We start from the raw sequence: 14,568 nt of genomic DNA, 5'->3' as shown, positions 1-14,568 counted from the left end.
ATCTGCTCCACTCTCGGCCCCATAGTATGTTATTAGCTCTAACGCCAGCTATTGCCAACCGCACAGGCCACCCAACTCTTGGGCCGCATTGTTACTAGAAGCTAGGAAAGAAATGTTGCCTAACATATTTGCATCTTACCTACAATTATTTCAGAGTAACACATCGCAAACGCTAAACTAAACCTAAAGATGCTTTATCGCATTTATGATGTCACTTCAATAAACCGCGCTCGAGTAGCTAAGGCCATTAATTAAACTTCATCAAGACTAATTTACAACCGCGTGGCTATTCAAGACAAATTCTTAGCGTACTGGTACGCGTACTCTGTCCGAGTGTGAACTTAATTGTGTTTTGTTCGTTAAAGGATTACTTCTTGTTTAATGATTGCCGCTTTATATTTATGGTCTGATGAAGGGATGATTTAGAGGAAGAGAAAGACCTAAGAAAAAATGGATGGATTGCGTGAAAGACGATATGTGAAAGAGAGGAGTGAGCGAAGTAATGGTATATGATTGAGGAGTATGGAAGGAGAAAACATGTTGCGCCGACCCCAGGTGACTGGGAAGAGGGCAGGAGAATGATGATAGGCAATAAGCCTGTTGTAAGGAGACTGACAAAGGTTTTATAATAAGAAGGGATAAGACCAAATTAACAAAAAAAGGCTAGTTAAAAAAGGGAAGTACACAAACAGTACAGTAGTTTATTACGTTTTCTATTTCTATTAACGGCAAGATGTTACATTAGATGCAACGTAGAAGGTTGTATAGATGCAGAACATAAACATTGTTTCTCACCATTCTTAGGTTTCTCCGTAAGATAAGATATATGAGAGCTATTTGGAGTATAATAAAAACGTTCCTTGTCTTGTCTTCGTAAAGTTACCTTATTTTGTCAAAAATATTGTCGCTTTTATAATTCACTCGCCCGACGGCTAAATTTGAGTTAAAAAGGACGTTAATCGGACGAGGGCAAGTTCCGTTCTCGACAGATTCAACAAGTGATTAGGGTTTGACTTGGGGGGACCGGTGCCATCCGATGCTTTAACTTGAAGGATTGCGCGATTATCTCATGAATATATACTCCCTAACTTGAACGAAATATAGAAAATCTGAGTTTCACAAGTTCGTTTTAGGTCACACTATGAATTTGGGGTCATTGCTAATTTTAATTGATAAGACTGTATTTTGTTTTGTTGTACTTATTTATTTAAATTTTTCTTTATTGTTGTAAATGATAATTTATCAAATTTAGTACTTGATCTTATATATACATACATTATGTAGGTAACTCTAAGCTTAATATTTTTTTACAAAATATTAATAATACCCTGTTTCATACAAAACAAGAGCAGCAGAAAATAAGCAGATTTTGTTATTTATATTATCACTGAGCATCTATTTTTTTGCCTATCTATCTGCTAGTAACCCCGCGATTTATTCCGATTTCACCTTGACCGGTGGACAGGCTCATGGGATTCAACCGGAACAAATTTGCTAACACCTGCCCAAGTAGCCCAGTCAAGTCTGCAAAGTATGTGTCAAAAATGATGTGTCACTGTACTTAGGGGAGCTATCCAAAGTTGAATGGGACGTGGTAAAAGTTATCTCTGGAAACGCACTGTGGATGGACACAGGGGTTCTAGATAGCACGGATGAACTCTTCTGGTGGCGAACGGCGTGATAGTTAAAACGAGATGATAGGATCATCTTAAACAAATACTCAGATCTGACTTAATTAATCAAGACAGAAAAATATAAAATACTAAAATAAATATGACCTTGTTTGTAATTAATTTTAAACCAATCTTAAATTTAAACGAATATTTATTTAAGCGGCGGTGCGTTGGTCAGCTAGCGTGAAGCGATTCAGCAAGTATATAGCAAATATGTGGTGTGGAGAAACGCGGGAGATGTAGGCACGCTCCACTGCACGCTTTTTTACGCTCATTGCGTGTGGTGCCAGTATAGGCGGGAAAATAATCTTATTTTTTGTGATGTACATTTAATTTCGTCATACCATTTTTCATCATCCTGTACTTTCAAAACAGTATCCGGACTCGACTGTGAGACAACGCCGAGCTTTATCCTCAGAAACCTGTAAATTAGAAGAAACATGCCTTGGGTGTACCTGCTCGAGATATGTAGGATTAATGAAAAAGAGAAATGTTATTTTTAAATAGTAATCCTAACTTTTAAAGTTATATTATATGTATTTGATGTAGATGGAAAAAACGAAATAATACATTTAACCCATGTTTCTAGTTTCAAAATAATTTTCCGCTCTTTTAATTTCAAATATTATTCGTTACATTGTTTTGATCTGGTCGAAAATGAACACTTATATTTTCTAAATCCCTTTGGTACCTTAGCAATATTTGTCTCAAGTTTATATTATGTATAAAATAAGAGTAGCGTTGTATTATATGTTTCCAGAGTGTTACATAGTATATTTAGATAACTATTTTGCTTTCGTGTGTGGCATGCAAATTAATTGTCTCGCACCGATACATTGTATTTTAAATTTGCTTACCATTTCTATTGTCTTAAATTGCATGCAGCAATAGTTTGTTTTTGTTACATTACTAATTACCAGTATTTAGTTATGTTAAAATTATTGTTGTTGATTCCATCTAATAAAAAAAAAATTGCACGGAATCTCATAAATGATTGAAATAACTTCTAGAGAGTATTTTAATTGTAGATTTAAAAGTGACGTGTGACACGTAATATTGTTTCAATAATTACTTCTCAACACTTTTACTTTCATTCTGTTAGATGCGAGCTGTAATTGATTTGTGCAATGCAAAGTATGTGTAGGTTACAAAAAATAATTTAAAATGTAACAACCAGCTAAAATTAAATTATTAAAGTTTGGGAAGTTAAACATAATGTAGAGTGTAATATCGATTCAATATTGATTTTCAAGCCTTTTGTTTTGTTTTTAAAAAAATTGCCTTATGTTGTTTGGAGAATTCATGAATTTTCCAAAAATATAAATCACACCGCTTACACTCGCACCGGCACTTTACTTTACTGAGTCAAACATAATTATTTTTTTAAATATTAACCTCGATTTTGGAGTTTTGATTATGGTATTAAACTGTATTCACTCAGAGTAGATTTCACTTTTTATAGTGTGCGTCTAAACTTATATGTTGTAAAAAAGTAAATAGTTATTGATTGAACAAGAGGTTCCAAAATAGGCATGAACTATTACAGAATTCTAAAATGTTATATTGTAAAAAAGTAAATATTTATTGATTGAACAGAAAGGGGCTCTAGGGCATCTAGTGAACTATTACACAATTTAAAATTTTCAAAACAGTGTGTATAATTTATAAAAATAACAATAACATTTCATTTCGCATTGTAATTTTTCCACACAGCAAAACCATAATATTTTTTGCTTAAAAAATTGGTATATACATATTAATAAAATTAACTGCTATTAAGAAATTAAAATAAGTTCGAAAATTTATTAGATACTTTATTTAATTTTTCAATGCATTTATAAAGTGACATATTATATGTAGTTAAATTAGTACTTTAATCATTGTCACCAACACTAGTAGTCCCCAAACTCATCCTACAAATTATACCAAATGTAATCGTAGACCTAGCTAATTGTTTTAATTAGACCATACATTGGAGTGATTTATTGATAAGCAAAAAAATCTTGATAACGGGGCGCCGTCAGCTGAAGAATATATCCAGTTAGATCATGCTCCAATTGCTTTGGTACCGGTCGGGCTCTGGCTCCTGTATTGGACTTAGAGATTAGAGCTAAGATCTTTTTTGTTAGTGTGACTTGGAAAATTGTGGAATAGACCTTTTGTAGTGCAGGGACAATGTTTGGCGAAAATATGGCACAGTTTGCGCCAACATCGTATCGTGATGGTAGATTGTCACACTGATTAAATTTTTCTTTATTCTCGATATATTGGCAGACAAAAAAAAAACAAAATTTTATTCCTTAGTGTTTTAATTAGTTCATTTTTCCTTACCACGTAATGTACTGCGAAGATAGCTGCCAGAAAACCCTGTAGTGCTTCGAGATCGTAAATAATCGAAAATAAAGGAAACGACAAAGGACAGATCTTGCGCCGAAATTATCATTACTTGGATATCGGCGATCCAAATTTTGTTGTTCTGAACTTGTATTATACATACAAGATAATTTTGTAAATGTCCTTATCAATGTATTCAAGTTTTTTTCAAGACTATCACAACTACCTCTAAGCTCATTTCATTATTTTATTTACCAAGATAATACGGGTAAACCGCTTGGCACATGTTTTACTGAATATACTGTTAGCAAGAAAGGGTTAGAATAATACATTGAGGGATGAAAAGTTATTTGGTTTAAGCCACATTTTGCTCAATATGCGACATTTATCTTTGTTTTTTTTTATAGTTTAAATGGGTGGACGAGCTCACAGACCTCCTGGTGTTAAGTGGCTACTGGAGCCCATATACATCTACAACGTAAATGCGCCACCCACCTTGAGATATAAGTTCTAAGGTTTGAGTATAGTTACAACGGCTGCCCCACCCTTGAAACCGAAACGCATTACTGCTTCACGGCAGAAATGGGCAAGGCGGTGGTACCTACCCGTGCAGACTCACAAGAGGTCCTACCACCAGTAAACCTTTGTATGTATTTAAAGGCGCGTTTTATTTATTATTAGCACCAACAGTTCGATGTTTTTAATTGAACTTTAATTAAGGTTACCCTATTGAAATAGTTGAAGTCGTTTTTTTGTTATGATATACATTTAAAGTTACAAAAACTTCGCTTAAACCACAAATAACCCTTCATATCTTGATATATATGTATTATTAGCATTACTTCTTCGAATAAAAGGACGGATCCGAGCTATTTTATTTTCGCCAACACCGAACAAAGAACGCTAGGTGTTAATTACGTTTCCGCATCCCTCATTAACTGGCGCTACCTATAATGGTCACGTGATGCCCGATCTAACACAACCCTACGCACTAATGAGGGCACAATATACATATCTAGAGCTCTTTACGAGTTTTCATAATGAAACTCTTTTTTACTCGGGAAATTTGCTTAAATTGCTTTATGTTACTTATGGATATCGGCAAAGGTATAAAAGTTTTAATGACTTTAGTTAATGTTTGAAATTATAAACTTGTGACTTTGTTGAAACAATGAAAACGAATTTTAGGACTAAATCTAAAAATATTGTTTATTTAATTTTTTTATTTATTGCTTATATGTGTGAACGAGCTCACAGCCTACCTGGTGTTAAGTGGTTACTGGAGCCCATAGACATCTACAACGTAAATGCGCCACAAACCTTGAAATATAGTTCTAAGGTCTCAGTATAGTCACAACGGCTGCCCCACCCTTCAAACCGAAACGCATAACTGCTTCACGGCAGAAATAGGCGGGGCGGTGGTACCTACCCGTGCAGACACTCACAAGAGGTCCTACCTTCAGTGAGTTCTAGTTCTTTTTGCAAGTAAAGAAACGAAAATTTCAAAAAACATTTTTATAAATAATTCGTAGGTAGTAGTAGTAGCACAATAGAAGACCGAATAGATAAAGAAGATAGAAACGTCTATGCAACAACAACAAAAAATCTTAAGTAATTACGCAAAGTGTAATTTATCCAAAAATTAATAAACGCATGATAGATTAATGATAAAAAAAATGTTATGATATATAGTAAGACTCGTAATGACAACTAATACGAAGCTTTGATTAACTGGATTTACTACCAGTCACTGTGGTAGCCAGAATCTTTGTTAAATCGCCTTTAGGAATATGTCTTCTTAGGGTAAGTATTATTATTGTACACAAAAAAAAACATGACAAAGATTAAATTCTGCTAATAATATAATAATACCAGCTGTTTTATTTTTAATAATTATTGTTATATTATAATACTATGTATTAATTGTATGTATATTTACGGAGATATGTATGTGTACATGTATGTGTACATATGTATATGTATTTCACTGAAATGGTACACCGCGCGTTGTTCGTTTCCAAATGATTCTTGTCCACCTGATGGTTGTCTGGAAGAGATCGCTCTTAGCGATAAGACCGCCAATTGTACTTTTTTTGTTTTTAATGTATCGCACTGTTTATTTGTTTTGTGGTGTACAATAAAGAATACTCTCTCTCTCTCTCTCTCTAGCTGACCCGGCAAACGTTATTTTGCCATATATAAGATTTCTAGGGAATTTCTAGTGTAGAAAACGAAAAACTAACTTATTGTAAGGATGTGGCACATTAGTGAAAGAGGCATATAGCGCTGTGAACGATGAGGGAATATAAAATTATCAAAACCTCATTTAACCACATAATGCCTCAAAGTAACAAAAAAAAAAGTCCAAAAAATAAAAAATAAATGTGGCGGAAAACCCTTATCACTTAGGGGTATGAAAAATAGATAGTAGCCGATTCTCAGACTAACTGTACATGCATATAAAATTTCATAAAAATCGGTCGAGCCGTTTCGGAGGAGTATGGGAACGAACATTGTGACACGAGAATTTTATATATTAGATGATAAATATTATTGCCAAAACAAATATATTCTGTAAGTTTTACATAGTAAATAACTAATTTTTACGCTATCGAGAACGTTAAAAAACTCTCAGAAAGCACACGGATCGGAATCGTGACCTACTGAGAAATTTCGAAGAAAAACTCAGTGACTTAGGTCAATACGATAGTTTTAAAACAAGAAGCCCAAATAATACGGTTCGTAGTCGTTTCTTGAATTTAGTCACTTACTATAAACAAATTCAAACGGATATTGGCGTTTCTACTCAAGTAGAAAGTAACCTTTTTGTGTTGTGTAGCCGATTATATTTATTTTTAATTAAACCTTTTTTTTTCCTACCTAAGCTGGTAGCCTTGAGAGGCTATTCCAGCGTAACCTTAACTAGTAGGTGAGCTCACGGGGCTCAAACCTGACGACGTTGCTAACACGAACCCTAGCAAGAGCCGTGCTTCGCAGAATCTACTACCGGATCGGAAACGCGACCCACTGAGAAGATCCGGTGAGAAACTCAGTGGGCTGTGTCTGAGGGTTAATTTACTCGTCGAGCCCTTCGTCGCAAGCGACGTGTTCGACGAGAACGGTGACCGGTGCTTGAGGTACCTAAAAGCACCGTTAGTGGATCGGGAGGATCCGAGATGACGTGTTTTGGGCGACGTCGACTGCTTTCCATTCTTTCCGCAGGATCGGGAATGTAACATGACCTTTTCACCGTAATTATATGAAGGAAGTGAGCTGTTCAGAATCGGTCAAGTTTGTTTTTGAACTAGGTAAATGAACACTAAATACTAATGTCCTCCTATTCATAACAATAGTTCTTTGAACTTTGTAAACCTAACTACGATATCTGTTGTTTGTATATAGCCATAAGCATCTATGGGGTAATTATCGGCTTAGTATATCCATAAAACAGTAACAGAAGTGTTTTTATATTAAAGAAACTAACATAAAACAATTACAAAATGGCATCTAAGTATAACTTTTTTTTGTTTAGTTTGTATACGTTTATTTTTTTGTGGGCATAGTACACACTAAACCATTGTATAAATTTTCCTAATATAATATTTCAAAGAAAACATGAAAGCTATCATCAAACATATCATTCATTTACGGGGAGTTTTTTTGTTTTTTTTTTTTGGACTTTCATAAAATGTATTCCTAATTTAATTAACGTGCAATTGTGGGATAAGTGTAAGTTGATATTAACAGAGGCGGAAATAATCCATACTAATCAGGCTAGAACTTACACTACGATAGGTGACTATCAGATGGCATAATTAATACGACACATTTAGCTTTGGTTTTATTGAATTTTTTGGTAACATTTGACTGATTCGGTGGTGAATTAGTTAGCGCCTCCAACTGTTGTGCTGAGGGTCGTGAGTTCGATTCCAACATCCAAACATTATGTGATGAACATGTTTGTTTTGCTCTTTGTCTGGGTGTTTATTATCTACATACATATTCAGTCACTCCCTGGTACCTATAACACAGGGAATCCTAAATTGGGGTCAGATGACGGCGCGTGATTTGTTCCCAATTATTATATTCAGACTACAATCTTTTTTTTTATGCTCAAGTGCACAATGGCATACGTTTTCTTTTTCTCTTTAATGATATATAAAATCAGATTTGCGGGTTACCTCGTAACAAATCTCAATGCGTGTAAATTCATAATAACCCCGTTAATCATCATAATGTCTTACTATTCTGCACAACAAGAGAAAGAATTTCTAAAATTTAAGCATAAGATACGGGCACTTTCTATACGATCCAGTGCATTATACGCGCTGTTTAGCAACTCTGCTATTAATTGTCTGAGAAAACTTAATCGCAGACTTCTGCAGTGTTAATAATTTGATACAAAAAATCGAAGTATAACAAATTTTAAATGCTTACACGTCTTTCATTAAATTCGCCTTAAAGATATAATGTAAGTAGGTTTTCTGTGTCTCTGATATTGTAGTCCATGGACGACGGTAACGATTTACAATCCATTATCCCTTCGTTTATATACGACAGTAATAAATAATTTATTTATTTATTTACTTCAAGAAGAACCAACAGCCAACTAACATAGTTTAATGATATAACAAAATAATAGAAACAAAAAACCAATTAAATTAATATAAAATTATTTAGTTCTTTGATAGGTTCATTTGTTGTTTTCAAAATTGTCGGCGGTTTATGCGTAGCTTATAAGTTACCTTCGCCTCCTGGTACGAGATTTGCGGCGGCTTTGGGCGGGCGGGTCGCTGGCGTACGCGCCGCCGTCGCCCTCAGCGCTGTGTCCTGCTCCCATCTCTACCCCATGCCACAGCACACACCGTCACTCACACGCGCCACTCACGACACCCGACACCGATTAATTCTTAGAGAATTTAGGGCTGCGTGCGCTAAGACGTCGGCACAAGATCAATGGGTGTCGCGGTGGTAAAGATGCATTGAGATCTGCGTCGTGCCTGGGCGGCCCGCGGTGCTAATGTGAAGCGTACCGTCGCACGCGCAATCGTGCCCGCGCCCGCCTAATGTGAGTATTTAATTAACTCGAACGATGAGCGATAGCGGTTGTCTCGTTCCCATTATTGCGATTTTTTATATTCTTAATTCAGATATTAAGTATGCCGTTGCTTAAAATTAAATAATTTCATAATTGAATGACTGACTCGGTGGTGCTGTGGTTAACGCCCTTGTATAGTGCGCCGAGGGTCGTGGGTTTGAGTTCCATATTGGGAAAACATTTGTGTGATGAACAGTTATCTATAAATATATACAATAAAACGTAAACACCCTAAATATGTATATAAGTCTGTGGTACCCATAACACACGCAATTCTAATTTGGAGCCCGATGACCGTGCGTGATTTGTTCCCAGTTATTTATTTCAAAATAAGTACCCATTATAAATGTCATTCGCTGCAAAAACTAATCGACACTCAATAATAAATATAAATAACGCAACATGGCAATTAGAAAAAGGTGCCTATAACAACAACAGATGAACAAGAACCGGCCGCAATGTAGACATAAACAATACAGTCTATCTTACGTGAGAACAGTTTTATTAGTTTGTCTACAAACAAGATAAATTAAATTCTGCCTTGTAGTAGTAAGCTGTATACGGTGAAATAAACCTGAACAGTATAAGTACAGTTTTTATTGACGGTAAATGCATTTATGGGTGTTAAAACCACAAACCATTTGCTACACTCGAAGGCACATTAGTAACGTTTTTTTTTTATAATGTTTCATAGGAAAAATACCAAGCTAAATTGGATTAATAAAGAAATATTTACTAGATAATAATTATCGGATTGTAGATTGCGCACTGATATTTTGTAGATTTTTTTTTTTGTTTATTTTTGGAGAATAGTGGCTGGTAGGAATATTGTAATCGTACATGCTAGTTTGTAATGACCTCAGTGCCTTTTTTACAATATTCGTTGGCAAATTACGATCGGTCATCTGGCCCTAAACCAGAATTTGATTTACTATAGGAATTATAGACATACTTAATGACGTTTAAATCAATATATATGTACCTACTTATCAAACAGCCAGACAAGATTTCCATATCTGGCAAATTTTGGCTAACCACTGTGCCACCGAGTCGATCAAGTATACTAAGTATGTGTATGGAGATTTTGCTCATGTACTTGTATTCATGTGCATACTTGAGCCGTATTTTTTAAACAGCTCTCATTGTCTGAAGTTATAGGAGTTCAAATATTGGAACCTTATTTTACTGGTAAGGAAATCCTTGCATCATTTTCTTTTTTTGGAAGTACACGTCTCTGCCAAGTCGACATAGCTCGTGCGTGCGTCATTTATTCTGGATTCTATTAAGATCTATGCGACCTTCCACAATAAATTCTAATCTTTTTCATCTTACAACAAGCGAGGGATCTACAAAATAAAAATACCAAGACTGGAATTATTTTTCTAATACCAGGAATAAAAAGGAAATGAGCATTTAAAATTTTTATACAAAGTTTAAGTACCATCTGGTGATTTTGTGAATTTGAAATTATTAAAACTTAAATTATGATAACACATCGACCAATGTACTGATGTGTTTGGAATCTCGGGATCTATGCGGGGACTTTGGTTATATATCTGTGTTTTGTACTGTATATTTCATGGTTATGCTTTGACCAATTACAAGACAACAAGACAAGAAGGGTCGTCGTACCCCCTTTCGGGGGCACGGAACGGGCCTCGGGGCAAACCCCACTACCCGGGACGGGGCTCCCTACCACACAGGGCAGGGGTGATATAAATGCAGGACGAGACGGGGAAGGACTGTTCGCAGCGCGCATACGGTTGCATAGCATCGACAAAATATATATACTTTTACATAATACGATGGGCTTGGTTCTGTTGGGCGGAGTGATGCCCGCGGAGGAGTCACCCCGGCGCCGGCCGCTGTCCTCTGCTTGTTTTTTTTTTTTTTTTTTTTTTTTTTTTTTTTTTTTTTTTTTTTTTTTTTTTTTTTTTTTTTTTTTTTTTTTTTCTACTTACTACTAACTAACTAACTAAAACTAAACTACTATACTAACTATTAACTAGACTATTTACATTATGTACAAAGCGGGACAACAGTCAGCACCGTGGGGCCCGCCACCGGCCCCATGCCGCGGCCCCACCTCTACAAATCAGAGGGGGGGCCGCGGCATTAGTTTGGCGCTCACCCACTAAGGGCTCCCCAGAAGGGGAAGACCGTCGCGGGGAGGGACCGACGTAAATCACTCCCCTTAAGGGGGAGTGGTCCACCCAATCGGGCGGTAGAAATGGGTCCCCATAGGGGGGCACCCCAACAGTGTGGGGGGAGATGAAGAGTGTGGACAGCTCAGTCCCATGGGGGCACTCATTATGAGCACTCCCATATCACTCCGGTTAAGCCGACTATCTTACCATAGCCGGGGGTTCCAGTAGCTCCCTTGGTAGCGCCTGACCATCAGGTGGTCTGGCGTGCAAGGGAGCTATATTGTGGAGATGCTCGTGGGGTCCACCGTCAGCCCGCTCGTACATATTACGAGCTAGCCTCCGAATGAACTCCTCGAGCGACTCCACATCTAGATCCCGGGCGATTACGTCATTTCTGACGTAACGCCCTGCTCCGACTATCGTGCGAAGAGCCAGATTCTGCTGGGCCTGTAACTTCACCCGCATGATCTGCGGGATGAGGTGATACCAGGCCGCAGCTGCGTACGTGATACGGGAACGGACATACGTCTTGTAAATGCCGAGTCTAGTCCTGGTCGGCAACCTGGAGGCCAACACCGGCCGGAGGAGAAACCTCGCATAGCGGGCGGCCGCCAACGCCGACTTGGCGTGGGCGGTCATCCTCAAACTCCGGTCGATATTGACTCCCAGGTATCGGACACTGGGCCTAAACTCGACATTGACTCCACGGAGACTGAGCTGTCCTGGGACGGCTCTTGTGCGGACCGGACCGAAGAGGATAGCCGCGGTCTTCCTCACGTTGACCGCGACCCTCCATCGGTCCAGCCACTGGGGCAGTAGGTCCAACAGCCTCTGCATCCTCGAAATGGCCGCAGAGGGGAAATTAGAGGACGAGAAGTAGGCGCTGTCGTCGGCAAACAGCGCCAACTTCACGTCGGCTTCCCACGCTTGGAGGTTGCCCTCAAGCGTGGAAATGTCGTTGGTGTAGAGAGCGTAGAGGACTGGTGCCAGGACGCTTCCCTGGGGAACTCCGGCCGTGACTGGGCGCACCGACGACTTTGCGCCCTCGACCGCGACAAGGAAGGATCTTCCCTCCAGGTACGACCCCAGCAGTCGCACATAGGCGTGCTGGAGGTCCGTGTTCTGCAACAGCTTGTAGATCAGTCCCGCATGCCAGACACGGTCGAAGGCCTTCTCGATATCGAGAAAGACTGCGGCCGTGTACTGGCGCGCGTTGGACCGATCCGCCAAGTGGTGCATAACGCGGACCAATTGCAGCGTTGTCGAGTGACCGCTGCGAAACCCGAATTGCTCGGGTCTGAGAAGGATGTGCGGCGACACCCTTCTCAGCAGCAGCCGCTCGAACAACTTGCCCATATGCGACAGCAGAGTGATCGGACGATAGCTGGAGGGATTTCTCCTATCCTTGCCGGGTTTGGGCAGGGCAATAACCTTGCCCAATTTCCAAATTCCCGGGAAGTGTCCTGTGGACAGAATGGAATTGAACAGTCGTGTCATGAATGACACGACCGTTTCGGGGAAGTGGAAAAATGCGAGGGAGGGAATACCGTCCTCGCCCGGCGCCTTGCGCCTCTTCATCCGCTTGATGGAGAGGCGCAATTCACTGGGAGTGATGAGATCACCGTCTCCCAACGGTGGCACCGGGGAGGAGAGTAGGCTTGCTACGCTCTCTTCCACCGATTGGTGGAATGCGGCCTCTGAGGGTGCAGAGTTATTTGGAGCGAACTGCCGCTCCAGCATTACGGCCAGGACATCGGCGCGGGCCTGAGCCGAGAAGCATCGGTTGCCCCTCTCGTCCACGAGTGGACAAGTCGGGGCAGGCCGATTTGAGAGCTGGCGGCAAAGTCGGTGGAGGGACACGGACGAGGGGTCCTCACGGGCCTCATCGATCCGTTCCTCCCACGCATAGCCCCGATAGGAGCTAATCTTCGCCGCCAACTCCGCTTCCAGCTCATTAAGCTCGCGCTTGATCCTGGGACAACGAGTTGTCGCCCAGAGCCTCCTCAGGCCCCTCTTCCGGCGAATAATCGCTTTCAGATGGGCCGGGAGTATACCTCTGGGCCCGCCGCTGGGCACAAGAGTCGTCGCCTGGTCGATCGCTCCCCTGATGGAGTCGACAAGGCGGACTGCCGCGTCGTCGACCCCCTCAGGGGTGTTGGGGTCCTGAATTACGGGAAGGTCGACTAGGCGTCTCTTAAAGAGCTCCCAGTCGACCTTCGGTCGTAGGGGCGAGGTCGCAACCCGGGTAAGCCCCATTCCCAGTGTAACCAGGATAGGGAGATGGGGGGTGCCCAGGTCGTACAGTGCCTCAATAGTTAAGGGGCACCGTAGCCCCTTATGAACGCACACATCCAACACGTCGGGCTGGAGTTGCGCGGCGGTCGGAATGTGCGTGGGTTCGTCGGGGCCGACCACAGAGTAGTCGCCCCTATCGGCATCTTCTAACAGCCGCCTGCCCACTGCTGAGTTCAGTCGGGAGCCCCACGCGACGTGCTTCGCGTTGAGGTCCCCGACCAGCAGAGCTGGGCGGCTGTCGCAATTCAGGACCCGTCTTATGTCCCCGGGGTGGAAATCAGGCCCCGGGGGTCTATACGCGGCATAAACCCGCATATCTCCCCCCGAGGTGTGGATCCTCACACCGATCGACCTTGTCGATGTGAAGGCCAGCAAATCCAACTGATCATGCACCACGTCTCGCCTGACGAGCGCCGCAGTGCCCCTGAACGGCGTCCCGGCAGGACTCACCTCGTCACGTCGGTACATGAAGTAGTTTGGAATCCTGAACACATCCCGAGGACGTAGCTTGGTCTCGCCCAGGAGCACAACCTCAGGGTTGTACTCCCGGGCGAGAACCAAGAGCTCGTTCTTGCGGGGTTTTACCCCGCCGGGGTTCCAATAAATGATGCGCAGTTCCTGGCTAGCCATTGAACTGCGCAATCATTCGGTAGAACCCCGACAAGAGAGCCCCGAAAGGGCTGGCTCCCGAGGCGATCTCGCGGATCACTCCGGAGACCACCTCGGACAATTTTTCCCAGAGCGCGAGAAGCCATGCAGCAAAGCCGGCAGGCTGTGAGGCCTGCCGACCGCTGCGCTGCTCGCGCTGAGGGCGGGGGGGAAGAGGGGGCAGAGTATTGCCCAACTGCTCAGGTTGAGCTTGAGGCAATGTTTGTCCCTCCAGTTGTGGAGGGTTAGGGTCGGCAGTTTCGTTGGCTTCCATGGCCTCATGAGGTTGTTGGTCCACTTCCATGTTTCTGGCGCTGTTCTCTCTCGCCATTTTCTTTAATAATTTCCTCCTCTCCTTCTTTTTTTTATTTTT

The 14,568-nt window shown here is 41.0% G+C and overlaps 2 protein-coding genes across 2 annotated transcripts in view; one reads left to right on the top strand and one right to left on the bottom strand.

Moving 5' to 3' along the window:
• LOC110386198 (uncharacterized) overlaps positions 1-9,032 on the bottom strand; it is a 107,220-nt gene extending 98,188 nt beyond the window's left edge. The window contains exon 1 of the mRNA XM_021351789.3: positions 8,753-9,032. Within this exon, the coding sequence (XP_021207464.2) occupies positions 8,753-8,847 (95 nt within the window). The 5' untranslated portion in view covers positions 8,848-9,032. The remainder of the gene's footprint in view (positions 1-8,752) is intronic.
• The window catches only part of LOC101746817 (calcium uniporter protein, mitochondrial), a 154,244-nt gene that overhangs the window by 107,888 nt on the left and 31,788 nt on the right, over positions 1-14,568 (top strand). The gene's annotated exons all lie outside the window — the stretch shown is intronic.

Source organism: Bombyx mori, chromosome 22 (assembly GCF_030269925.1).
Source record: "Bombyx mori chromosome 22, ASM3026992v2".
NCBI classification, from domain to species: domain Eukaryota; kingdom Metazoa; phylum Arthropoda; class Insecta; order Lepidoptera; family Bombycidae; genus Bombyx; species Bombyx mori.
Note: the sequence above shows the minus strand (reverse complement) of the source record. Positions and strands in the feature narration are given on the sequence as shown.